The sequence below is a fragment of the Nannobrachium achirus genome, assembly GCF_963921795.1.
Source record: "Nannobrachium achirus genome assembly, chromosome: 21".
Lineage (NCBI taxonomy): Eukaryota > Metazoa > Chordata > Actinopteri > Myctophiformes > Myctophidae > Nannobrachium > Nannobrachium achirus.
This window is the reverse complement of record NC_137828.1, coordinates 55552734-55574823: the sequence shown is the minus strand read 5'-3', so window position 1 is coordinate 55574823 and position 22090 is coordinate 55552734. Positions and strand designations below refer to the sequence as shown.

The window sequence follows — 22090 nt, the reverse complement described above, 5'->3', positions numbered from 1 at the left end:
TCAACTTTAAACATGGTTGAATGCGTGTCCATAGTCCACGATGGTGTGTGCACAACGTGTGTGGACGCCGTTCGCGAACGAACAGCATGTTAACCCGAGCAGTGGTTCTCGAGTTAGCTTCACCAGTATTTACAAAGCAAGCAAACAGAAAGAGTACAGAGAAATGGCTTCTTCCGGTTCCAGGTTGCCGGCCCAGAACGGAAGTACTACCTCTACTTGGTAACCCCCGGAGAGGCGATCCGATTTTGGATTATTTTTTATAAATAAAATAAAATAAAATTCTCTGGTTTCTCGGGCGAAGCGGCTTGGACCAACGGCTTTTTCTCTGGATTCTCCGGTTGGGGCAGTGAATGAGTTAAGACCTGAGGCTGATTCTACAAATGCCAAATCAGTAGTTCTGAACATGTTCGTGCCAAGGACCCCAAAATGATAAAGAAACTGCTATATTATTCAACATTTTTAAATAGCAGATCTACAAGCTCACGCTGTGAGCGTTTATGTCTGCTATTTTTGAATATCTAACGTTAAAATCTAAAAATGACAGATGCTGTTCCAGTTTTAATGGATTAAGTGCACCTGTCTAAAGGACCTTGTGGCGCAACGGTAGCGCGTCTGACTCCAGATCAGAAGGTTGCGTGTTCAAATCACGTCAGGGTCAAGGCCTTTCAAATAAAACCCAAGCAGCACAGCCTGTGATCATCTGAAAATAGGAGTCTTGAACGGGCAGCGGCCGTGTGGTTTAGATAGAAGTTGTTAAATACCATCTGCTCAATCCTTCAAAGAACATGTAAAACATGGGGTTTGTGTGGTTACCCAGGCAACAACAGAAATGTATGGACAGTATGTACAACAACCTGTCCACCAGGTTGCTTTTGGGTAATGAAAATTTCTTTTTTTATATATATATATTTGTTTATCAGGGTGGATAATTAGAAACTCTCAATTTAACTAATTTATCAGTGAAATAATCTGTAGTTCTCGAACTTTTCTGTGCCAAGGACCATGTAATTGATGTAGGCCTAATTGGCTGCGGATCCCCCATCTGAAAATGTTTTGTATACAAAAGACTTTCAAAAAAATATAAAATAAAAACTGCTTATTTTTTTGAACTACATACATATATATATATATATATATATATATATATATATATATATATATATATATATAAACTGCTTATTTTTTTGGAACTACCGTTCATAAATCCAAAGAGTTTCCTGAAAAAACATAAGTTGCTATATATATATATATATATATATATATGACACTATCTGTGATAAGAAAAACTTCAATAAAAGAAAATCACAATGGGAGCAAATACATAATGCCTGTATATCACACAAACACAGAAAAAAGCCATCGTTTGCCATTCATTCTTTCTCAAGGTGAGCGACATGAATTGTACACCGAAGAAAAAACTCTGACAATGACTTGGCAGGGGAAAGAGATTTTCTTTGTTCGGCTCTAAAGGATGGCAGGCAAGCGAAGAAAGACCAAAAGGGGAAGAAAAGAAAATCACTACCGATGACTATAAAGGAAACAGCAGTTACATGATGCCAGCAGGAGCTGGAACTAAAAGCAAGAAATGTCTTGTATTTGCTCACTTTTGACGTGTCTTTGAACCCTGTGACAGTGTTTCATTAAACATACTGATGCAAAAGGCTGCAGCCTATTTGAAATGATCACAACAAAGCGTTTGCTCCTGAACAGACACCTTATGACAGTGGTTCTGTTTCTCAACCAGTGGTCCAGGGACCACGCGTGGTCCTTGAGAGGGTTCCAGGTGATCCCCAACTAAATGATGGAGAGTCGGTAACCAAATGGACCCTTATAGATCTTTAACTCTTGAGAGCGTAAAAGGAAACCAAAATGGACCCGTAACTAAAAGAGTTAATTGATTTTTTAAACATGTGCCTTACTTAATTTAAAAGGTGTCTACACAATTAGAGAATGTAGAAAAATTGTTATTTTGATCAAGGTTTTGCCTGTCATCTCTGCTATGGTACCACATTAATACATCATGGAATTGTGGACAAAATCTTATTACAATGTTTTGGGTATGAGAGGCCAAATGTCATCAAATGGTGGTCCGTGGCTCACATGCAGAATAAATAATGGACCCTGATATGATACAGGATGAAAACCTCTGCCCTATGACAAGATGAAACTGTGTTCTTTGTGACACACGCGTGCCCAAGCTCACGTCTGCAGAGCAGAAACACATCAGTCACACAACTCCGGGAATATTCATTTTGGCAGCAGCAGTTGGCAAAGGGAACAAACTTGACCCCGACGTGATTTGAACACGCAACCTTCTGATCTGGAGTCAGACACGCTACCGTTGCACCACGAGGTCCTACAAAAATCATGCCACTCAAGGCCTATTTTATACTTCGGCAAAAAAAAGCCGATCTACAATCTTACAATACATCACTTTGTGACACTTTGTGACACGTTGTGAGCGTAAACACTTTGAACAATCTGCTAAATGTTTGAAAGTGTTTTGCTTATAATGACAGACCGTGCCTGATGGCACTCACTCTGTCTTTGCAACCAATGCGAGGGTCTACTGCATGTCCTTTCACTCATACCTGTTCCATTCACGCGGATGTGTATGTGTGTGACTGTGTATGTGTGCGTGCGCTTGTGTGTGCATGCGTGCATGTGTGTGTGTGTGTGTGTGTGTGTGTGTGTGTGTGTGTGTGTGTGTGTGTGTGTTCCCAAACAAACAGTGATCTAGTCTGGGCATGCAGCTGGGGTCACTCGCATGTAATGTGTAAAGATTGCCTGTGCCGTTTCATGGATGATGTATGCTGATTGTTGATGACTGAGTTAGCCATGAGGTCGGCAGGGTCACAACCTGGGCCTGACCCTGTGGAAGTAACACAGTTTGGATCAGTTAAGGGACCAGTGGTGACATTATTATCCTGGGTGTTGTTGACATGGAGAGGGAACGCTGACATCTATTAAACTACCTTACATAGACAGACAGACAGACAGACAGACAGACAGACAGACAGACAGACAGACAGACAGACAGACAGACAGAGAGATATAGTCATAGGGATACTACTTGAGTAAAAGTTACTTTACACCACTGTTTACAGCTGAGCATGAAACTAAATATAGTTTCCAGCTCCTTTGTAAAATTGCCAAAATGTAGTTATTTTTTTCCCCCTGCACTGTGCAGAGCGTGCAATCAGTTTTCAGTGAATGCAATGTCCTTGTCCTTGTTACACTGTTATTCCAAATAGCAGAAGATGGCCCCGGCCCACCGAGCAATTTCCTAGATATCAACGCCAGGTCCCCACCCCCAAATGAGTTCCAGCCAGAAGAAAGGAAGGTCGGTAGAAAGGTGGAGAGGACAACAGACAAGAATTGAGGAGAAACACAATGTTGAGACAAATAGAGACCCAGGGGGAGAGCAGAGAGAGGACAGAGGGGTTATTGAGGACACACTCTGCTGTCCCCTCTGTGATCCCCACTGTGTTCCCACAGCTAAACCGAAACTCACAATCCCAAAAATACTGCACTTTGACCACCGCCGCATCACAGAGACCTGTAACTCTCCCACATGGCGTCTAATCATCAGTGTTGCCATGTCTGCTTATTATAAGTAACTTGTGGCCTTGTGGGTTGGGTTTTTTGGGGAGTAGGGGGGCTAGTTTCTAAAGTTCAAGATGCCATAAAAGATGTGTGTTGTTAAAAATGTTTCAAATATATTCAAAAAACTACCTTTGTTTAAAAAAAATTGCAGATCTACAAGATGTCGCATTGTGAGCTGGTAGATCGGCTATTTTCAGGCTTTTTTTCACAGACCTGGCTGTTTATTTATCTCGCAAAATCTCTCAACGCTGCTCATCATGCAAAGGGGACTCCCTCTTTACCGCCTTGATTGCCGCTAAACGCTATCTTTTAACTTCACTAAAACTTTGCATAACTAAACCTAACCTTAACCCTAACCTCACAAACACTAGGCCTAATCCTAACCCTAACCTTGCAGAATGAATAACCTCAAAACCCTGTCCGCCTAGGCGAACCACCTGGGAAAGAGGTTCATCCTCATGCAAAGGGGGTCCATGCCTGTCACGTAAGCGACCCACCCCCCCCCCCCCCACAACTCCAGTGACCCCACCCCACCCTGCCCCCAATTACATTTCATTACTGTAATATTCCTGTTGACAGTTAGAATGGCATAACTAACATAGCTGCAGATCTCTCTTCTCTCTTATGTAACCGCTGGGGCTGCTCGCTGCCGCTGGATGCATTGAGCTAATGAGCTCTGACAACCATTCCACTGACCGTTCCCACTCACTCTCCCTTTGTGGTGGTTCTGTGCAGCTGTGCAGGCAAAGAAGGGCCGGCCCGTTTTATACCTACCTCCACAGCCGGGAATAGCAGAGAGGATTACTAAATTCGATCTCTACTTTTATGCGCGAGCCTGGCACATGCTTTCTGCCTGACACAATGAAGCTGCACAAAAGCGACGTTTGAGGCAAAGCAATGCGGGCCGGTTTAGAACTGCCTGTCACCATTATCCCAATGGGGAATTTTATGCACAACTTGACACTCTCAATTAAATTATGTTGTTGGACTCTTCTCGCATGTACAGTGTAAACAACGTAAATTGCCTGGTTTCTACTACAGGGCTAACTGATCTTGCAAAATCTAATTCATTTCTTACTCATAAGTTTCCCCCAAAAAAACCTATAAAACAACATGTCTGTGACCATTCACTTCTTGACAGGTAAATTGTGGATTTATATAGCTTTATAATGATTGTGCATTAGTGTACATTCATGCATTCACACTCATACACCAATGGCGGAGGAATCCATGCAAGGCACCACCAACCTTCTCATCAGGAGCAATTAGGGGGTCAGTGTCTTGCTCAAGGACACTTTGATACTAACTTTGGGGGAACTCACCTTGCGCTTTCCAAGCTGCCACTCTACCTCCTGAGCCACTGTTGTTATCTAAAACAACAGTCATGGTTAATTAACTATGAATTAACAAAGGGTGCAACAGATACCACTGGATTAACATATTGAGCAGCACAGGCCTTGGTTCCTCTGTTGTGGAAAAGTAGCAGGGTTCACCGTGTTCTCCAATGACACTAGTACATGTTTTGCTTTCAGTGAGTCAGGCATGTCTAGATGTTTCTGAACAGCCGATTTATACTGGGCAGGAACCATGGGAACAATGGAACCTGCAGGGCAAGGGTCAGTCGCTAGCATTTAGTTGTAAAATAAATGGTAAATGGTGCATTTATATAGCGCTGTACATAGATTGTGCATTACATTCACCCATTCACACACCGGTGGCAGAGGAAACCATGCAAGGCACCAACCTACTCACTGGGAGCAACTAGGGGTTCAGAGTCTTGCTCAAGGACTCTTCGACATTAACTCATGAGGAGCCCAGATTTGAACTGGGAATCCTTCGGGAACCTTTTGTGCTCTAATAACGGTTTCTCCACCCCTGAGCTATGCTGCCCCTAGTTATTGTTGGGTGGAAACCTTCTATGTCCAAAACTGTTCGTTTTTTATTTATCATTTTAAAAATGATTTAAACTAGTGAAAATAGCCTTTATACACACTTGGAGAAACAAGGTTTCTGCCCGACAGTGATGATTTGTATGTGAGAGCCAGAAACCTCTTATCTCCATATTTTTTTGTCTTTCTTTTTTTCCCCATAAATGTATGCCCTACTTGATCATACTACAGTGTCACACAAAAGCATCAAAAGTAGCAGATCTGCAAGTTGGAGCTTGTAGATCTGCTACCTTTGCTATTTTTGACAGAGATGACATTATCTAAAATGAGTTGAAAGCAGCAGGACATACAACACAGGTCAACCAGTAAGACTCCCTAATCGGGAGATAAGCGACCGTTGGTCGCTTATCTCCACAAATAGGCCAAAAGTTTGTTTTACCAAAATCGGCCTGATGGTGGCGCTAGATGGGACAGATCCATGTTGATGAGATGAGTGTAGACATACTGTGTACCGATTTGCGTGATTTTAGGGCAAAATCTGTAGGAGCAGTGTCCAAAAATGTGTTGGAAAAAATTGGCCTGGTGGTGGCACTATATGGGACTGGTCCATGTTGATGACATGAGTGTAGTAGACATACTGTGTAGCGATTTGCGTGATTTTAGGGCAAAATCTGTAGGAGCAGTGTCCAAAAATGTGTTTTAAAAAATCGGCCTGAAGGTGGCGCTATATGGGACAGGTCCATGTTGATGACATGAGTGTAGACATACTGTGTAGCGATTTGCGTGATTTTAGGGCAAAACTTGTAGGAGCAGTGTCCAAAAATGTGTTTTGCAAGAATCGGCCTCATGGTGGCGCTAGAAGAGGGCCATGTGAGAAATGAGGGGTGGGGTCTCCGCGCCGCCGAGGCGGACGAATAGGTACCGGCCCCGGCTCTCCCGGTCGCTCCTAGCCCGAGTTAAGGCATTTTATGTGAGCTGCAGTGGAGGGGGTCCTCCACTGGGGGCGCCACCACTTTTGCATCCGTTCTGGAGCACCAGGAGTCGGTGGTCCCCGGGAATTCCCCGTGAGCAGCCCCGTTGGGGTGGTCATTTGGTCATTTTTGCACATTTGGTCATTTTTTACACCTGGGGGTCCCCCAGGGACCTGGGGGTCCCTGGAGCTCCGGGGGTCCTTGGAGGTTGTAGTTTGGCAGGCAAGGAGTTTGTGTGGAAATTTTGGCATGGATCGGGGCAACGGTGGCGGAGATATGAGTAGGGGGAAAGTGTGACATGTGACGAGTGACGTGACGGAAGGAAGGAAGGAAGGAAGGAAGGAAGGAAGGAAGGAAGGAAGGTATGAGAGTGTAAAAGTAACTGCGACCTACGGTCGCAATTAAGAGGACACAGACAAGTGATTCTCAGTAGGCCAGGAATTGTAATTGTAAGCAGAGAACACAGGTCTATGATCATATTTTATTTACTATTATTTATTTGGGGAAGGCAGTTCAGTAGGCATCTATTTATTTTCTTCTTTTCGTCTTCTTTTCCAAGAGTGATTATTCAGACATATTAATCACACAATGTACATAATATTGCTGTGCGTTGCCTTCTGCCTTCTACCAACACTGATCATATTTGCCAGAAATGAATTACTTTAACCACTTGAACCTTAGCATCCCTATTCTGGGTGAAAAAGCTTGCAATGTCACATTGCAAGCTTGTAGATCAACTTGCAGATTTGGTATAGAAGGTAAAAAAAGGAGTGGGCCATGGATGGACCCCTGGGGTATCCCGATCAACAATGTATGTGTTGTTTAGTTTGCATATAGTGTATAACCTTTTAGATTTGAACACTGGCTTCTTCGGTCACATGTCCTTGAATTTCAGTGCAGTTCACTAATGCATCACTCTAAAAAGCATAATAACTTAATTATAACGTTATCAGTTAATAACAATGTTAAAAGCTCTGCCTATGCTTTTCATCTCACTGACTCACTGGTCCTCGTCTCACTGATGTGAAAGTGGCCCAGAAGACTAGTCTATCCTGAAACCCTGAACAATTAATATCTTTATCAACAATTTCGTAGTAATAAATAACATTAGAAGATCACAAGTGATCTAAATGTGTTGAAAAACAACTTTGATGTTAACCATGCCTTCTGTGTTAAATCCATTAAAAATGGGAAAGCATCCGAGTAATTTTAGATACTTTAACTGTTATTTCATATACGTTGGCTTTTTGTTAATTTTTTCGTGAAAATCTGTGACAAATCGTTCAATAATTTAACTCAAATCTGTGCTTCAGGCAGTCCCTGGAACAGAATAGCGATTTTAAGCAACGCTACGGCTACGGAAGATGACAATGGTTTTTTTTATAAACTTTTTATTTGATTTTCCAACATACAACATACAATACCATAAAAACATTTCCTATCCCCAGTTCCCTACCCACCCATGCAAACACATTCCTCTCTCTGTCTTGATTCTTAAGTTATGGTTACATAATTCATTTATTCTTCTCTCTTTTCTTTTTTTTTTCTCTCTCTTTTCCTTCATTTTCCATTAGGCTTACTAAAAGTATTCCCACAGGGGAAGGACAAAACCATTTCAATAATAACAAGAAAAAATAAATAAAAGAAAAGAAAACAATAATAATAATAACAACAACAATAACATTAACAAAAATAATAATATTGAAAATAATAGTATTGAGAGGCAATCGATACTCACATGTATTATGTGTATGTATTCTTTTTTGTTCCTTTTTATTTTTATCTTTTTTTTTTTTTTTTTTCCCAATTTCAATTCTTTTAATTTCTCTCCCACAGTTTTTTTTAAGTATGTGATATCTTCCCCTCAATATTTCTTATATTGTTAATGATTTTTCCCCATATCCTATCATATTTCATTGGTTTCCCTTTTATGTTATACATGATTTTTTCTGAGGTGGAGTATGACAATAATTCTCTCCACCATTGTTTAAGTGTAGGGGGTTGTTTATCTTTCCACTTGGTTAGTATACATCTTTTTGCTGCAGTCATAATTAAGAGTATCGATTTCCTCTCGTCTTTACACAATTCCTTGAGCATCTCTACATCTCCCAGTACGGATATTCGGGGGTCTGGACGAATTTCTTTTTGTAGTATTTCTGATGTATATTTATAAATATTATTCCAAAAGTTATTCAAGTGTGTGCATTTCCAGAACATGTGTATAAGGTCCCCACTCTCTGAGCAACATCTTGGACATGTAGGTGGTGTATTGGGGCTAAATCGATGCATCCTCTGAGGGGTATAGTAAACCCGGTGGAGTATCTTATATTGTATGAGTCTGTGTTTAGTGTTAACCAGGGTTTTTTGTGAGCTCTCTGAGAGATCTTCCCATTCTTTCAAAGTGTACACATGTCCAATATCATTTTCCCATTTCTGTTTATGCTGTTCTGATTTATGGTTCATTTCACAATTCATTGCGGTGTATAGTTTTGAAATTAAACCTTTTTGTGTTTTTGCACTCCATATAGTCTTTTCAATTGGGGTTTCTTGTATAATCGGAAACTTCGTATTTATATTAGTTTTCACCCAACTCCTTATTTGCAAAAATTTAAAAAAATGTGTTCCGGGTATCTGATACTGGTTTTTTATATAAGTGAAATCAGCAAATATATCCTTATCACAAAGATCTGCTAGTTCTGTGACTCCTTTCTCCTTCCAGCTGGCAATAATACCATATCTTATGTTATCTGGGACTAAAGGATTATTCCACAAGGGTGTGTGCTTATATAAAGCAGGTCTTAGTCCCAGAAGTTTATGGCTTTCTTGCCAACACTCAAATGTATGGCAAATAATTGGATTTTTTGTGATCTTATACAAATTCTTTAATGAGCCTATGAATGGTATTGAGCTCAATGGCAATGGCTTAACCATTTGTTGTTCAATAGTTACCCACACTGGGTGTGTGTTGTCTCTTTGAAGCCAGGACCAGACGGCTCGTAGCTGTGATGCCAAATAGTATACTTTGAAATTGGGTACATTTAATCCTCCTTTTGAGGTTGGTGCTTGCAATGTTGATATCTTCACTCTTATTTTTTTCTCAGCCCATAAGAACCTTGAAATTATTCTATGTATTTCTTTGAACATTTTGGAGGGACATTTTAATGGAATTGATTGAAACAGATACATGAATTTCGGTAGCACATTCATTTTAATTATATTAACTCTTCCTATCAATGATATGGGTAGATTGTTCCATTTCTGTAGATCACCCTTAACCTTCTCCAGCAGCGGAATGTAATTAGATTGGTATGCTTTATTCAAATCGTTTGTGACCGAGATACCTAAATATTTTAATTCTTTTGGTTGCCATTTGAATGATGATAACAACTGATGGGTGTTGATGTTAGTGTGACTATTTAATGGCATTACTTCAGTTTTTTCGTAGTTAAGTTTATATCCTGATAGGTTACTATATGTTTCTATTATTTTAAATAATTCTGGGAGAGACTGATCTGGTTTGGAGATAAACAGTAATAAGTCGTCAGCATAAAGAGATACTTTATTTTCCTCCATACCAAATTTTATCCCTTTAATTTCTGAATTTGCTCTAATAGCAGCTGCCAATGGTTCAATAGCGATAGCAAATAGTAGTGGTGATAATGGGCAGCCTTGTCTGCTTCCTCTCGCCAGAGGGAAGGGTTTTGATACAATCCCATTAGTAAGTATCTGTGCTTTGGGTGCTCTATACAATAATTTTATATGGTTAATAAATGTTTCTCCGAAATTCATGTACTGTAATGTGCTAAATAAAAAGTCCCATTCCACGGTATCAAAGGCTTTTTCTGCATCCATTGACATTACTAGTCTGGGCTCTATTTCATTTTTAGATAGTTCAATAATATGAAAGAGTCTACGAATGTTATCTGCTCCTTGCCTTTGTTGGATGAATCCAGTTTGGTCCTCATGAATCAGTGAGCTTATTACTGTTTCCAGTCTTAGCGACAACATTTTAGAAATTATTTTAAAGTCTACATTGAGTAATGATAGCGGTCTGTATGACCCACATAAGGTTTCATCCTGTGATGGTTTATGGAAAACATTGATTGTTGCCAATTCGAGTGTTGGTGGTAATCTCCCTGTTTGAATAGATTCATTAAACATGTCTAAGTATGGTGTGAGTAACCTACTTCTAAACGTTTTAAAGAACTCTATTGTAAACCCGTCCGGTCCAGGTGCCTTTCCCAATTGTAAGTGATCCATTGCTTTTGTGATTTCCTCTACTGTTACCCTTTCATCTAGCCTTTCTTTTAAATTGTCCGTTAACCTAGGTAATGATGTTTTATTTAGAAACTCTTCGGATTTTGGTACATTTAGTTTCCCTCTAGATTGATACAGTTCCTGATAGAATGCTTCAAAACATCTATTAATTTCATTGGGCTCAAATACCATTTTTCCTTCTTTATTTTGTATGGAATGAATTGTTTTAGCGTCTTCCTCTTTCTTTATTTGCCAGCTGAGTAATTTGCCCGTCTTATCTCCATTCTCATAATAATGATACCTAGTTCTGATCATGTCCGCTTCTGCTCTACTAGTTGTCAAATTATTATATTCAATGCGTTTTTGTATTATGGCACTCCCTATCTCTGGGTTTTGTGTAATTGCGTGTTGGTTTTCGAGTTTGTGTATTTCTTCTTCTAGTGTATTAAGATATAGTTTGTTTTTTTTATTTTTATTTGCTGCATATGACATGATTTGTCCCCTCAAAAATGCTTTTAGAGATTCCCATATTGTGGTAGCTGAGGCTGAGTTTGTGTTTAATTCTAAGAAGTCCTCTATCTCATGTTCAATATATGTAACAAACTCAGGATCATTTAAAAGATGGTTTTGAAATCTCCATCTGAAAGTTTTTATCTGATTAGAAGTCTGGTTTATTATCATTTTAATAGGGCTATGGTCTGATAGAGTGGCAGCCAAATATTTACATTCAATAATCTTAAAACTTAAGGATCTACTTATAAGTATATTGTCAATTCTGGAGTATGTATTATGTACATTTGAATAGAATGAGAAGTCTCTTTCTGTTGGGTTGCGAGATCTCCATGCATCGATAAGCCCCATGTCGTGCATTCCCTCTTTTAAAGTTTTTGCTGATCTACTTAGAGTGCCTGTATTGTTTGTTGTTTTATCAAGAGTGGGGTCCAGGACCAGGTTGTAGTCACCCGGTATAATGCATTGACCATGTGAACAAGTTAACTTAGACATTATATCTTTGAAGAACTGTGGATCGTCGCTATTCGGTCCATAGATGTTAACTAAGGTATATGGTTCGTTATTTACATCACATTTAATCATTATCCATCTTCCCTCTCTATCTTTATCAACTGAGTGCATTTTCAGAGAAATCTGTTTGTTAACCAATATAGCAACTCCTCTAGATCTTGAGTTGTATGATGAGTAAAAAACCTTTCCCACCCAGTCTCTGCGTAGTTTCTCATGCTCAATATCTGTGAGGTGAGTTTCCTGTATGAACGCCAAGCCACAGTTCTTCATTTTTAAATAATTCAATATTTTTCTCCTTTTAATAGGGTTATTAATTCCTTTCACATTATATGATACTACTGTTAAAGTACCAGCCATATCTCGTAGAATTTGTATTTTGATACTTTAAATGTCCAAATCTTCTCATCAACATGGCCCTTGAAATGCATTAACTCGTGTGTATTCGACATGCTCAAGGAATTCTTCCAAATTATTACCATATGGTCCATAACTGGGTATGTTCTGAACATCAGTCTAATCGACAAAAGAGAGAAAATTGTTGCGTTGCATTTCCACCCCCCCCCCATTTCCACCCTCAGACCTCCACAATATTTCCCTCCCCCCTTCATTCCCCCCCTCCACCCAATGGTAAAGAATAATAAAATCCAAATGACACCACTAAAGAAACACATTTTCTTGTGGCTAAGATTATATCCCTCTACCTTGCCTACCCTTTTTACCTTGCTGGGCTCCATACCTTAAATCTATTTTGCATTTCAGTTCAAAAATCTTGAAATAAAGCGAAAAAGAAAAAAAAAAAAACATATACAATCTAAACATTCAATAGAAAACAAGCCTTCATATTCTTAAAATTTAGAAATGGAAGGAAGCGCTCCCCCCCTCCCATCCCCCCACACTCATGCCCACATCCACATCCACACCCCCACCCACACACGCCATTCAGATATCCTATGTTACGTACGTAACCTCCATCCCCCATTTGATGTTCATTAGTGTTGCCACTATTTCATAACTGAAATAGTGGAAGATGACAATGGTAACCGGAAATGATCATCGCTCGATTGATAAACCTGCCGCCGTCTCTACAACGCCAGAGGTTTCTTCCCACGTAGCATCTACTACGTCTGCTGCGTAGACGCGTCGCCATGGGAACCAAAGCGTTCAGTGGGACCCCATCGCCGACGGCTGTTTGCTTAACAATTTTGACCGCTACGTTGATTACGTCATAGCAGCCGTAGTCCCGCCTCGCGTTGCGGTTGTAGAAATGGGCTGCTTAAACTGCCTAATATTGTGAGATGGGGGTCCACGGCCAAATACATACATACATAATTGTGGGGGTCCTTCCTTGGCCATAAAAAGGTTTGAGCACCACTGATAGGAGCAACATAGTTTTTTTTTCAGAAATCTGTTTAGAAAACATTGGGTCCTCAGGTCTTAATGGGTTAAGAATCCGTTCAAGGGTTCATCTTTTTTTATTATTTCCATTAACTCAGTCACAGGCCGACACACACACACACACACACACACACACACACACACACACACACACACACACACACACACACACACACACACACACACACACACACACAGTCATCTGTGAGCTTTTCTCCATATAAAGCTTATAACTGATGACGAACGCATGTGTCTCTGGCTGGAGAATGAAAGCAAGTGTCTGGCTCCGAAGATGAAAGTCAGATAAATCGCTAACTCACTTTATATGTGGCCTCTGTTCAAAAGCCTGTGGGCAGAGGACGACGCATCACACATACTTCACATTCACATTTCATTTATTGTGATTTCCTTTTGCCGATTCATAAAACGAAATAGCGTTTGCCACTAAAACAACTCGCATCAAAACACAAAATACTAAAACGGTCAATCGGGTAGAAGGCACAATAAAGAGTTACAGGAGAGATTGACACTGGAGCAGCTCGGACAGTTAAAGCCTTTTTATTCAATAAAGAATGACTGACGTTTCGATTTTTCGATCTTTCTCAGAGTCATCAATATAGACATACAATTATTAGAAAACTTCAGTAACTAGTTACTTTGTAGATTTTGATTATTATAATAAAAACATACAACATTACCCACATTTCGGCCATTTGAAAATAGCAGATATACAAACTCAGACGCGTTCTGAGCTTGTGGATCTGCTAGGTTTTTATGCATTTGAAACATTTGATCACTTCTGACATTATGCATATTGAGTACTTTTACTTTTGGCCCTTAGTATATTTTGAGGCCAATACTTTTCTACTTTTACTTCAAGTACATTTTGAATTCTGTAGGCTACTTTTACTTGTAACATTGTAATAGTGATACTTTTACTTGAGTAAAAAAGAATGTGTGTACTTTTTCCCACCACTGGGCTTGGCTGGGATAACTGTGTTGTCCCCGGAGGAGCTTCTTGTGACCGTATATCTCTCACAATCCGTGTATGTTGTGACATGTCTGTGGCCTCTCAATTCGTGGAATTTGCTCGGGGAAACAAGCAATTATGCTATTTAGGGCTATAAGCCCACATATAGAGGCTAATAGATAGTTGGGAAATGACGAGAAGGATGAGCTGATCTAAAGAGGCAGATCTACAGAGATTGGGCGGCATCGTTTAGTTTAAGGCAATGCAATCCTCAGGACAGGACAATGAAGCTTGTTCAAGCTTAACGTTCTGTCCCTGTGACCGCACACAGACAAAAAACAAGGGAGAGAATTAGCAGTGATTTGCCTTTAAAGTTGATCTGGACAATTTCACGCTTGAGTTCTTTTAATCATTGGGGTTAGTCCTTTAGCACAGTGGTTCTCAGCATGTGGGTCGGGACCCCCAGGGGGGGACCCAATGTTCTTTCTTTTTTTTCTTTCTTTCTTTCTTTGGGAGGCAGTGAAGTGACAACTAAGGACTTTTAAAACCATTTTAATACAAAACAAAAAATAAATAAAACAATCTCTGACAAATGAAATTAATGTGATGAAAAGCCTCAAAAGGCTTATATAGTATTATCTACAGTATGACTGTGCATACTTAATTATGGACTCAGGGTTGATAGTTCTTGAGATGTTAATTTATGCATGCTTAAGGCCCCCCAGCAAGACAGCGGCTAGCTGATGCTTTCACATACACGCTATCTGCTCACTCCACTGTCCCCTCTCTTCTCACAGAATACTGCAAAATGATGGAGCGCACGCAGGGGCGTCACACCAAATTATGGGCCCTGGGTACAAGGATTCACTGCGGGCCCCCCATGAATGTTAACTATTGAAAAATAGCAGATATACAAGCTCACAGCGCGGCACCGAGTGCCGCGCTGAGAGCCTGTATATCTGCTATTTTTGAAAAATCGTGAAAATGTGTGCAAGAAACCTATGTCAAGGACCCCCAAGATGATATGTATTTGGCCACGGACCCCGATCTCAAAATATTTAGTTCCAGGGACCCCCAGAAGCAAAATTTGAGTTAGAAATGTTCGCTTAAAAAATACATATATTCAAAGATTTTCACACATTTTCACAACTTTTCAAAAATAGCAGATCTACAAGCTCGCAGCGCGGCACCAAAGTGCCGCGCTGTGAGCTTGTATATCTGCTATTTTTCAATAGATAAAGTTATTAGGGCCCCTCCACCTTGGGCCCCAGTAACTCATTCCCACTTTCCTACCCCTTGTGACGCCCCTGAGCGCACGTGACAAACACCTCAGAAACACCTGTAAACCTGTGATGTGACGTGTGACAAATTAAATGTATCCTGATTCTCTACCAAAGCCTCAAGACAATATCAGGTTAGCTTGTATTTACATTATCATTTTATTTACTTGTAGCTGCACACTCTCAGAGTTACAGACCCTGTAAGGGTCCATTTGGAACCGCCACAAGGAACACAGTGTGTGTGTGTGTGTGTGTGTGTGTGTGTGTGTGTGTGTGTGTGTGTGTGTGTGTGTGTGTGTGTGTGTGTGTGTTTGTGTGTGTGTGTGTGTGTGTGTGTGTGTGTGTAGCTGTGAGACTGGGCTCTGTTACAAATCCACCTGAAATGTAAATATATGATTCTCTTATCAGTGATAGATTAGATTCATAAACCGACCAATGTTGCAAGCGACCAGAAATGCAACAGCACCTGCACAACAGATGCAACAAGTATTCCTTGGCTCACAAAGGAATAATTGTTACTTCTCTGAAATCCACACACTGTTGGATGTATCATCATAATAGCCTTTATTTCAACTCGGACTTGCACTTAAGGGAACTGCAGTGTGCACTGTGCAGACCTCCTCCTTTCATGATTGTCTTCCTTTTGTCCAGCACCTGCTTCAAATGGTTTGGTGTGGATGTGGGGGCGACTGACTGCCAGGTTTTGCGAGAGAAACAAGCAACCGGGTCTATGAAAACAAGCCCAAAAGAAGCCACTAGACCTCCTGAGCACTTTAAAAGCCACGCATCGGATATTTGAAAATAGCCGATCTACAACCTCACAACATGTCGCGATGAGTAATGTATCTAAAAAGAAAATAACATGTACACGACGAGCCTAATGTTCTAAAGTAGATCATGTACATGTACCTGCTGCTATTACATTCGCTACCTGTGTATAAATACAATTTTCGATTATTTAACCTGTTTCAATCATGCCCTTTTACCCCGTTTTCTCTCCTGGCTGCTCTCACGCTACCTCTGTCTTCTCTATTCTCGTGGACAAACTACAAAATGATGAAAAAAATAACGTCACCCACTTCTTCTTCTTTACACATGTGTAAACCTGTGACAATTATAGTTCTCTAGTGACAATAAAGCTCATTGTGATTTTTGCGACTTAGATAGTATGAAAGCCACCAGATCCGTCACTCAAAATCCCTCATTAATTTGACACTCAAAATCCCTCATTATTTTGTCCCTCTTCTCGTCACTCAAAATCCCTTATTAATTTGTCACTCAAAATCCATCATTAATTTGTCACTCTTCTTTGTCACTCTTCTGACGTCACACTGAATACTGCTTGCATCTGAGCGCCTGCACCCTCTACAGTATATAGTGCTTGGCTGTGTGCTCGTCACATCTCACTGATGTCACGATATGTCAGCTATGTCATATATGGAGTTCTAAATTAGACTGATGCCAGCAATAAATGTCTTTGCCGGCTCCATATATGGAGCTAAGGATCGTCCTGGTCCAAATATGGAGTCCATGAGGTCAATAAGATGTGTTGGGTAGCTCCACATATGGAGTACCAATATGTCAGTTATCCCCATGTATGGGGCTATATTCTATATCCTTCTGCTGAGCTGGGATGATATTGATGACATCAGGGATCTCCATATGGTGCTATATCTCCATATATGGGGCTATATCCTAGTCTGCACATGCCCCGTTAGGTTGTCTTACTGGTGTACTGTGCTGTTTAAAAGTATAACAGATGTGTGAGGCCGTGAAATAACGTGTCAAACCAGACAGTAGCAAGTAGTAGTACGTGCAAGAAGGTAGCAGCATAGGAGCAGATGTTTAATAATTAATTAAGAGATGAGTTCTTCATTCAAGCAGGGAATCAGTAGAGTGCTTATGATGTAACGTTTCCGTGTCTTCAACATTCTGCCCGTTCAAGCACAGCATACAGGAGTTAGGATATTCCTTATGGTTCCTCTGAAACTGTTCTACAATCTACACTACAGTGATACGGGCAACATAACAGAGAATGAAGAATATATTAAAAACCTCTTAAGCCCCAGGGGGGTCCAGGGGAAAAATCTGCCTAAAATGTATGCCCAAATTGGAACAGTTGTGGGCACAACACTACAATGATTGTGGCTACTCTTGAACCACCAAATGTCAGCTAACCCCTGAAAATTCACAAATGCAGTGTAAAACATCACGTTTCTCTTACCAAATTGTCCTGCTGTGATCACTTATCTAGAAAAGATGATTGAAATTTTGCCTTCTGAATAGTGAATGAGCCTCAAGACTTCATTGAAAACATATCCACGGGTTTCCAACGCCCCATAGTGCATTGCGCAGACATTGTACCGAGCTTCCGGCGCCGCAGCCGAGTGTGATTTACAAGCTCACAACGGGCTGCATCTGCGACACGACGTGAGCTTGTATGTCTGCTGTTAAACCAGAAGTGTGGTCCAAATAATCTCCAGTAAACTCCCGCGGAAACAGGTGGATATAGTGAATAGAGAAATTGTTCACCATCTATCGATAGGCAAAATTGTATGAATATATTCCAAACTATGTAAACTCTACAGATGTTTTAGTGAGAGTAGTGCTGTAATATTAATAATGTTAAAGTATAGGGTGAAAAATTATAAAAACGAGTAAGTAAAAAAAAGTTGTAATAATACAGTAATATGAGTAATGTATGGATGAAAAGTAAAATGGCAGCTGATTACTATGCTGCAGGCCCACTGTAACAATAATCAACAATGAAATTGTAGTTTGATTTGGTCTCTATTGATTTATTGACATTTATTGACTGCTGTTCAGAGGTCAAAACCTTTTGCCCCTCGCCGGCGGGGGCAATGGGGTTCAAGAGGTTCAGACAATACCTCAGACAGAAGGTTGACAGTGAAACAGCAATCGGCGCAACGCTGTCAGCAGAGGGAATATATTTTTCAGTGTAAAAAACTAAAGAGCCACATCACGTTAACAAAGGCTACATTTGCATGGCAAGGCCGAACCCAAAGTGTGTGACCGAAAGGCCTCTAACTCTAAGCCAGAGGTTCCCCAAGGTTTTAGCTCGAGACCTAAAAGGGGAATTTGATGTCTTCCATGGGACCCAAACTCGTGAAAATAGCAGATCTACAAGCGTTGTGACTTGATCAGCTATTTTCACTAGGCCTATTCCTTAAAGGTTTATCTTTTTTATTTTTATATGAAGTTCTTTTGGATTTTTGTATTAATATAATAAAAAAATATATGTAGGAAATGAAAAAAAGAAGAAATAAAGAAAAAAAAAGTATATATATACATATTTACTCACAAGCCATGCAAATGTGTCCGTGACCCACTGTTTGGGAAACACTGCTCCATAAACTAAGCTGTGATGGACTTGTCCAAAATACCTAGGCTTGTCTGCAATGGTGCTGGACTGGGTTGAGAGCCAAGACAAGAGGCCTCCTGGGGGTTAAAGCTACACTTACAGTACCACTCCATGGATCAATGGAGCAGCCGCCTCCATTCTGCTGAACCATGGAAAACCATGCACACCACCGTGGAAGTGAACAAGTGTGCGCAGACTGCGCACATGATCGGATGTGTGTGCAACTGTGCACTCAGGGAGGAAGAGCTTTTCAAGAGTGAGTGAGTGAGTGAGTGTTAATGTTGACCTATGTTAGTGTGTCATTGTTTGACTTCAGTGATAAAACTGGCTACAACTGAACCACACCTGCCCAGCCCCCACTTCCTTCCACGTGCTACGTCTAACCAGGGAAACTCCCCCCTGTCAGGTGAAAAGAAGCGGCCTGCTCACTCCTCATGCACTGAAGCAAGCATGAGCTCAGTTCAGCTTAAAGGAGTAGTTCACCCCCAAAATGACTTTTTTTCTATTGATTACTCAGGCCATGGAGAGTAGATTTCAATAATATTTTTTGGTTTTTGTCGCATTCCTAAGACAAAAATGTGATAACAATAAATTTACCCCCATTGATTCCGGATGGTGACCCGTTTCGAAACGGGTCACCATCCGGAATCAATGGGGGTAAATTTACTCGAATCAAAATTTTGTCTTTGGAATGTGACAAAAACCAAAAAATATTATTGAACTCTACTCTCCATGGCCTGAGTAATCAATAGAAAAAAAGTCATTTTGGGGGTGAACTACTCCTTTAAAAATGGGTTACAAAATCGTGGGATAAAAATAAAGTTGTGTTGTGTCTGGTTACTTTACACCACTGCACGCATGCACACTCACGCACACGCACGCACACGCACACGCACGCACACGTACGCACGCATGCACGCACGCAACACACACACACACACACACACACACACACACACACACACACACACACACACACACACACACAACCCTCTTTGCTCCGTTAGCGATACACTTGAGTCCAAACACTCTGAATACATTTAAACCAAAAGCTTGGGCACTTTACCGAGCTGAAACCCTGAAAGGAAACAGCTTGGCAACATAATGAGCATTGGTTTGCCGAGGTATGTAACGCCATGAGGAGTTGTAGTGTGTGTGACGTGACTCCAATAGTAATATCACCCTGCTGTGGTTCTCAACCTGTGGCTCGGGACCCCACACTCAACTCACTCATTACTGATTGTATGCTTTAATGCACTGCACAGCAGATTAACAACAAGCCACAAAGGGAAACTCAACCAGTGTCCTCGTCAAGACCTATTTAAACTGAAACAAGGACTTCATTACAACACCGCTGTGCATTTGACATAATAACCTTTCGAACTGCAATGATGTGTGCCACAAGTTCACAACTACCATTTTGTCCAAAACGTTAGACCAGTGATTCCCAAACTCCCGTGACCCAAAAGAGAAATTAGACATTTACCAGGGACCCAAAATAGTGAAAACAGGATATCAACAACGCGCTTCACAGCAATTTTCACTACTTCTTAAACATTTGTTTTCTAATTGAAGGAATTTATTTGTATCCATGTATTAATTAAATTACATAGAAAAATCATTGATTTTTATGTTTTGAAATAACAATAATTAAAAACTAAATGTAGGAAAACAAAAATTAAGGGACCCATAAAATGTGTCCAGATCCAGTGTTTGGGAAACAGTGAGACAGACTGACAGACAGTTATAAATCTAGTTATTATCTAGTAGTAGTCTTGGGACTGACAGGCTATTTCTCAAACACACCCACAGGAAGAAGCAGGTACGTGCAGGTACGTGCATCCCACCACCGCGCGCGCGCGCACACGCACACGCACACACACACACACACACACACACACACACACACACACACACACACACACACACACACACACACACACACACACACACACACACCTCCTTTGGAATACCAGCCACGCTTCCGCAGTGAGAAGTTTTATAACAGTGGAACAGCAGCGTATTTAGCGCCAATCTGTTTGATCAAAGCAGCCGAGTATGTTCTAAAAACTGCACACGCCATAAGTATACTGTACAGTCCAGCATATAGCATGACACTGTTACTTATAAGTTCAGTTGTACCAGTCTCGTTTTGCAACCGAATATCCTACAGACACAAGTAGCAAAGCAGGCAAACGTTCTCCGTGATTGAATCGTGTTTACAACAGAATAACAGTTGTGTCACAGTCACAACAAGCAACACGGGGATTGTGCACTTCAGTCAGATCGATTCGATCACAATAATAGGTGACAGTTTACGCGCTCCTCGTCTTAACTCCAAGAAAAGCGCCATGTTGAGGAATAGAATAATAGTGTGCAGCTCCGCTCTCACACAGCCCCGTGCACACACAGCCATAGGTTCCTCGGCGTCAGCTGTCTCCGGCTAATGTTCGCCACGCTTACATGATTCTTATCTTTACCACACATCGTATCCAAAAAGTAAAGGTCGTTTTAGCGTCTCTCAGGTGTATAGCTTTTGAGCGGTGGAAAAAATCTAAGTGATGTTTTGAAACAAGCGTTTAAATCGCTGTTTTTAGTCACCCTGGGGCCAGTTTTTCCCCAATGCAAATTTACGGAAGCAGTAATGCGCATGTGTGACTGACCGCTGAACTGTGTTCCCAGAAAAATGTCGGCGCCTAGCGGTCGGTGAGAGAAAACTGGCACCAGGCTGACTAAAACAGCGATTTAAACGCTTTCAACCCATCGTTTAGATTTTCTCCACCGCCCAAAAGCTATACATCTGAGAGACGCTAAAACGACCTTTACTTTTTGGATACGGTGTGTGATAAAGGTACGAATCATGTAAGCGTGGCGAACATTCGCCGGGGAAATGTCATTTGGGCAGGTAATGCCGAGGAACCTCATCTCGGAGATTTAAAGTGGAGGTAGAGGTTCCGAATCCGAAAGGAGCAGCTTTAGTACACATTACACACACAGACAGACTTACCTTGGCGATCGCCTTCTTATATCTCATGGCAGCCTGCTCGATGAGGCTGTGAACTTTTATATTCCCATTTCCACACGGAACGACCACCCGGGTCCTCCCGAAACACACCGTCACTTTCATCTCTCGGTCTCGCTTTACTTTGTAATTCCACTCCGGGCTACTTTGTAATCCCAATCAGAAAGAAAGAAGAAACATCCCACCAAAAAAAGAGTGACAAAAAATAACATTCCCATAAATAAATCCCTCGTCGGCTCGGCTCGGAGTCGGATCGGTACCGGGGACCAGCGGACCACCACCTGCCGGGTGGGTC

General features: G+C 41.0%; 1 protein-coding gene across 1 annotated transcript in view; it reads right to left on the bottom strand.

Moving 5' to 3' along the window:
• LOC308306798 (partitioning defective 3 homolog) overlaps window positions 1-22071 on the bottom strand; it is an 806734-nt gene extending 784663 nt beyond the window's left edge. Inside the window, exon 1 of the mRNA XM_080751840.1 lies at window positions 21781-22071. Within this exon, the coding sequence (XP_080607966.1) occupies window positions 21781-21900 (120 nt within the window). The 5' untranslated portion in view covers window positions 21901-22071. The remainder of the gene's footprint in view (window positions 1-21780) is intronic.
• Window positions 22072-22090: the final 19 nt, after the last annotated feature.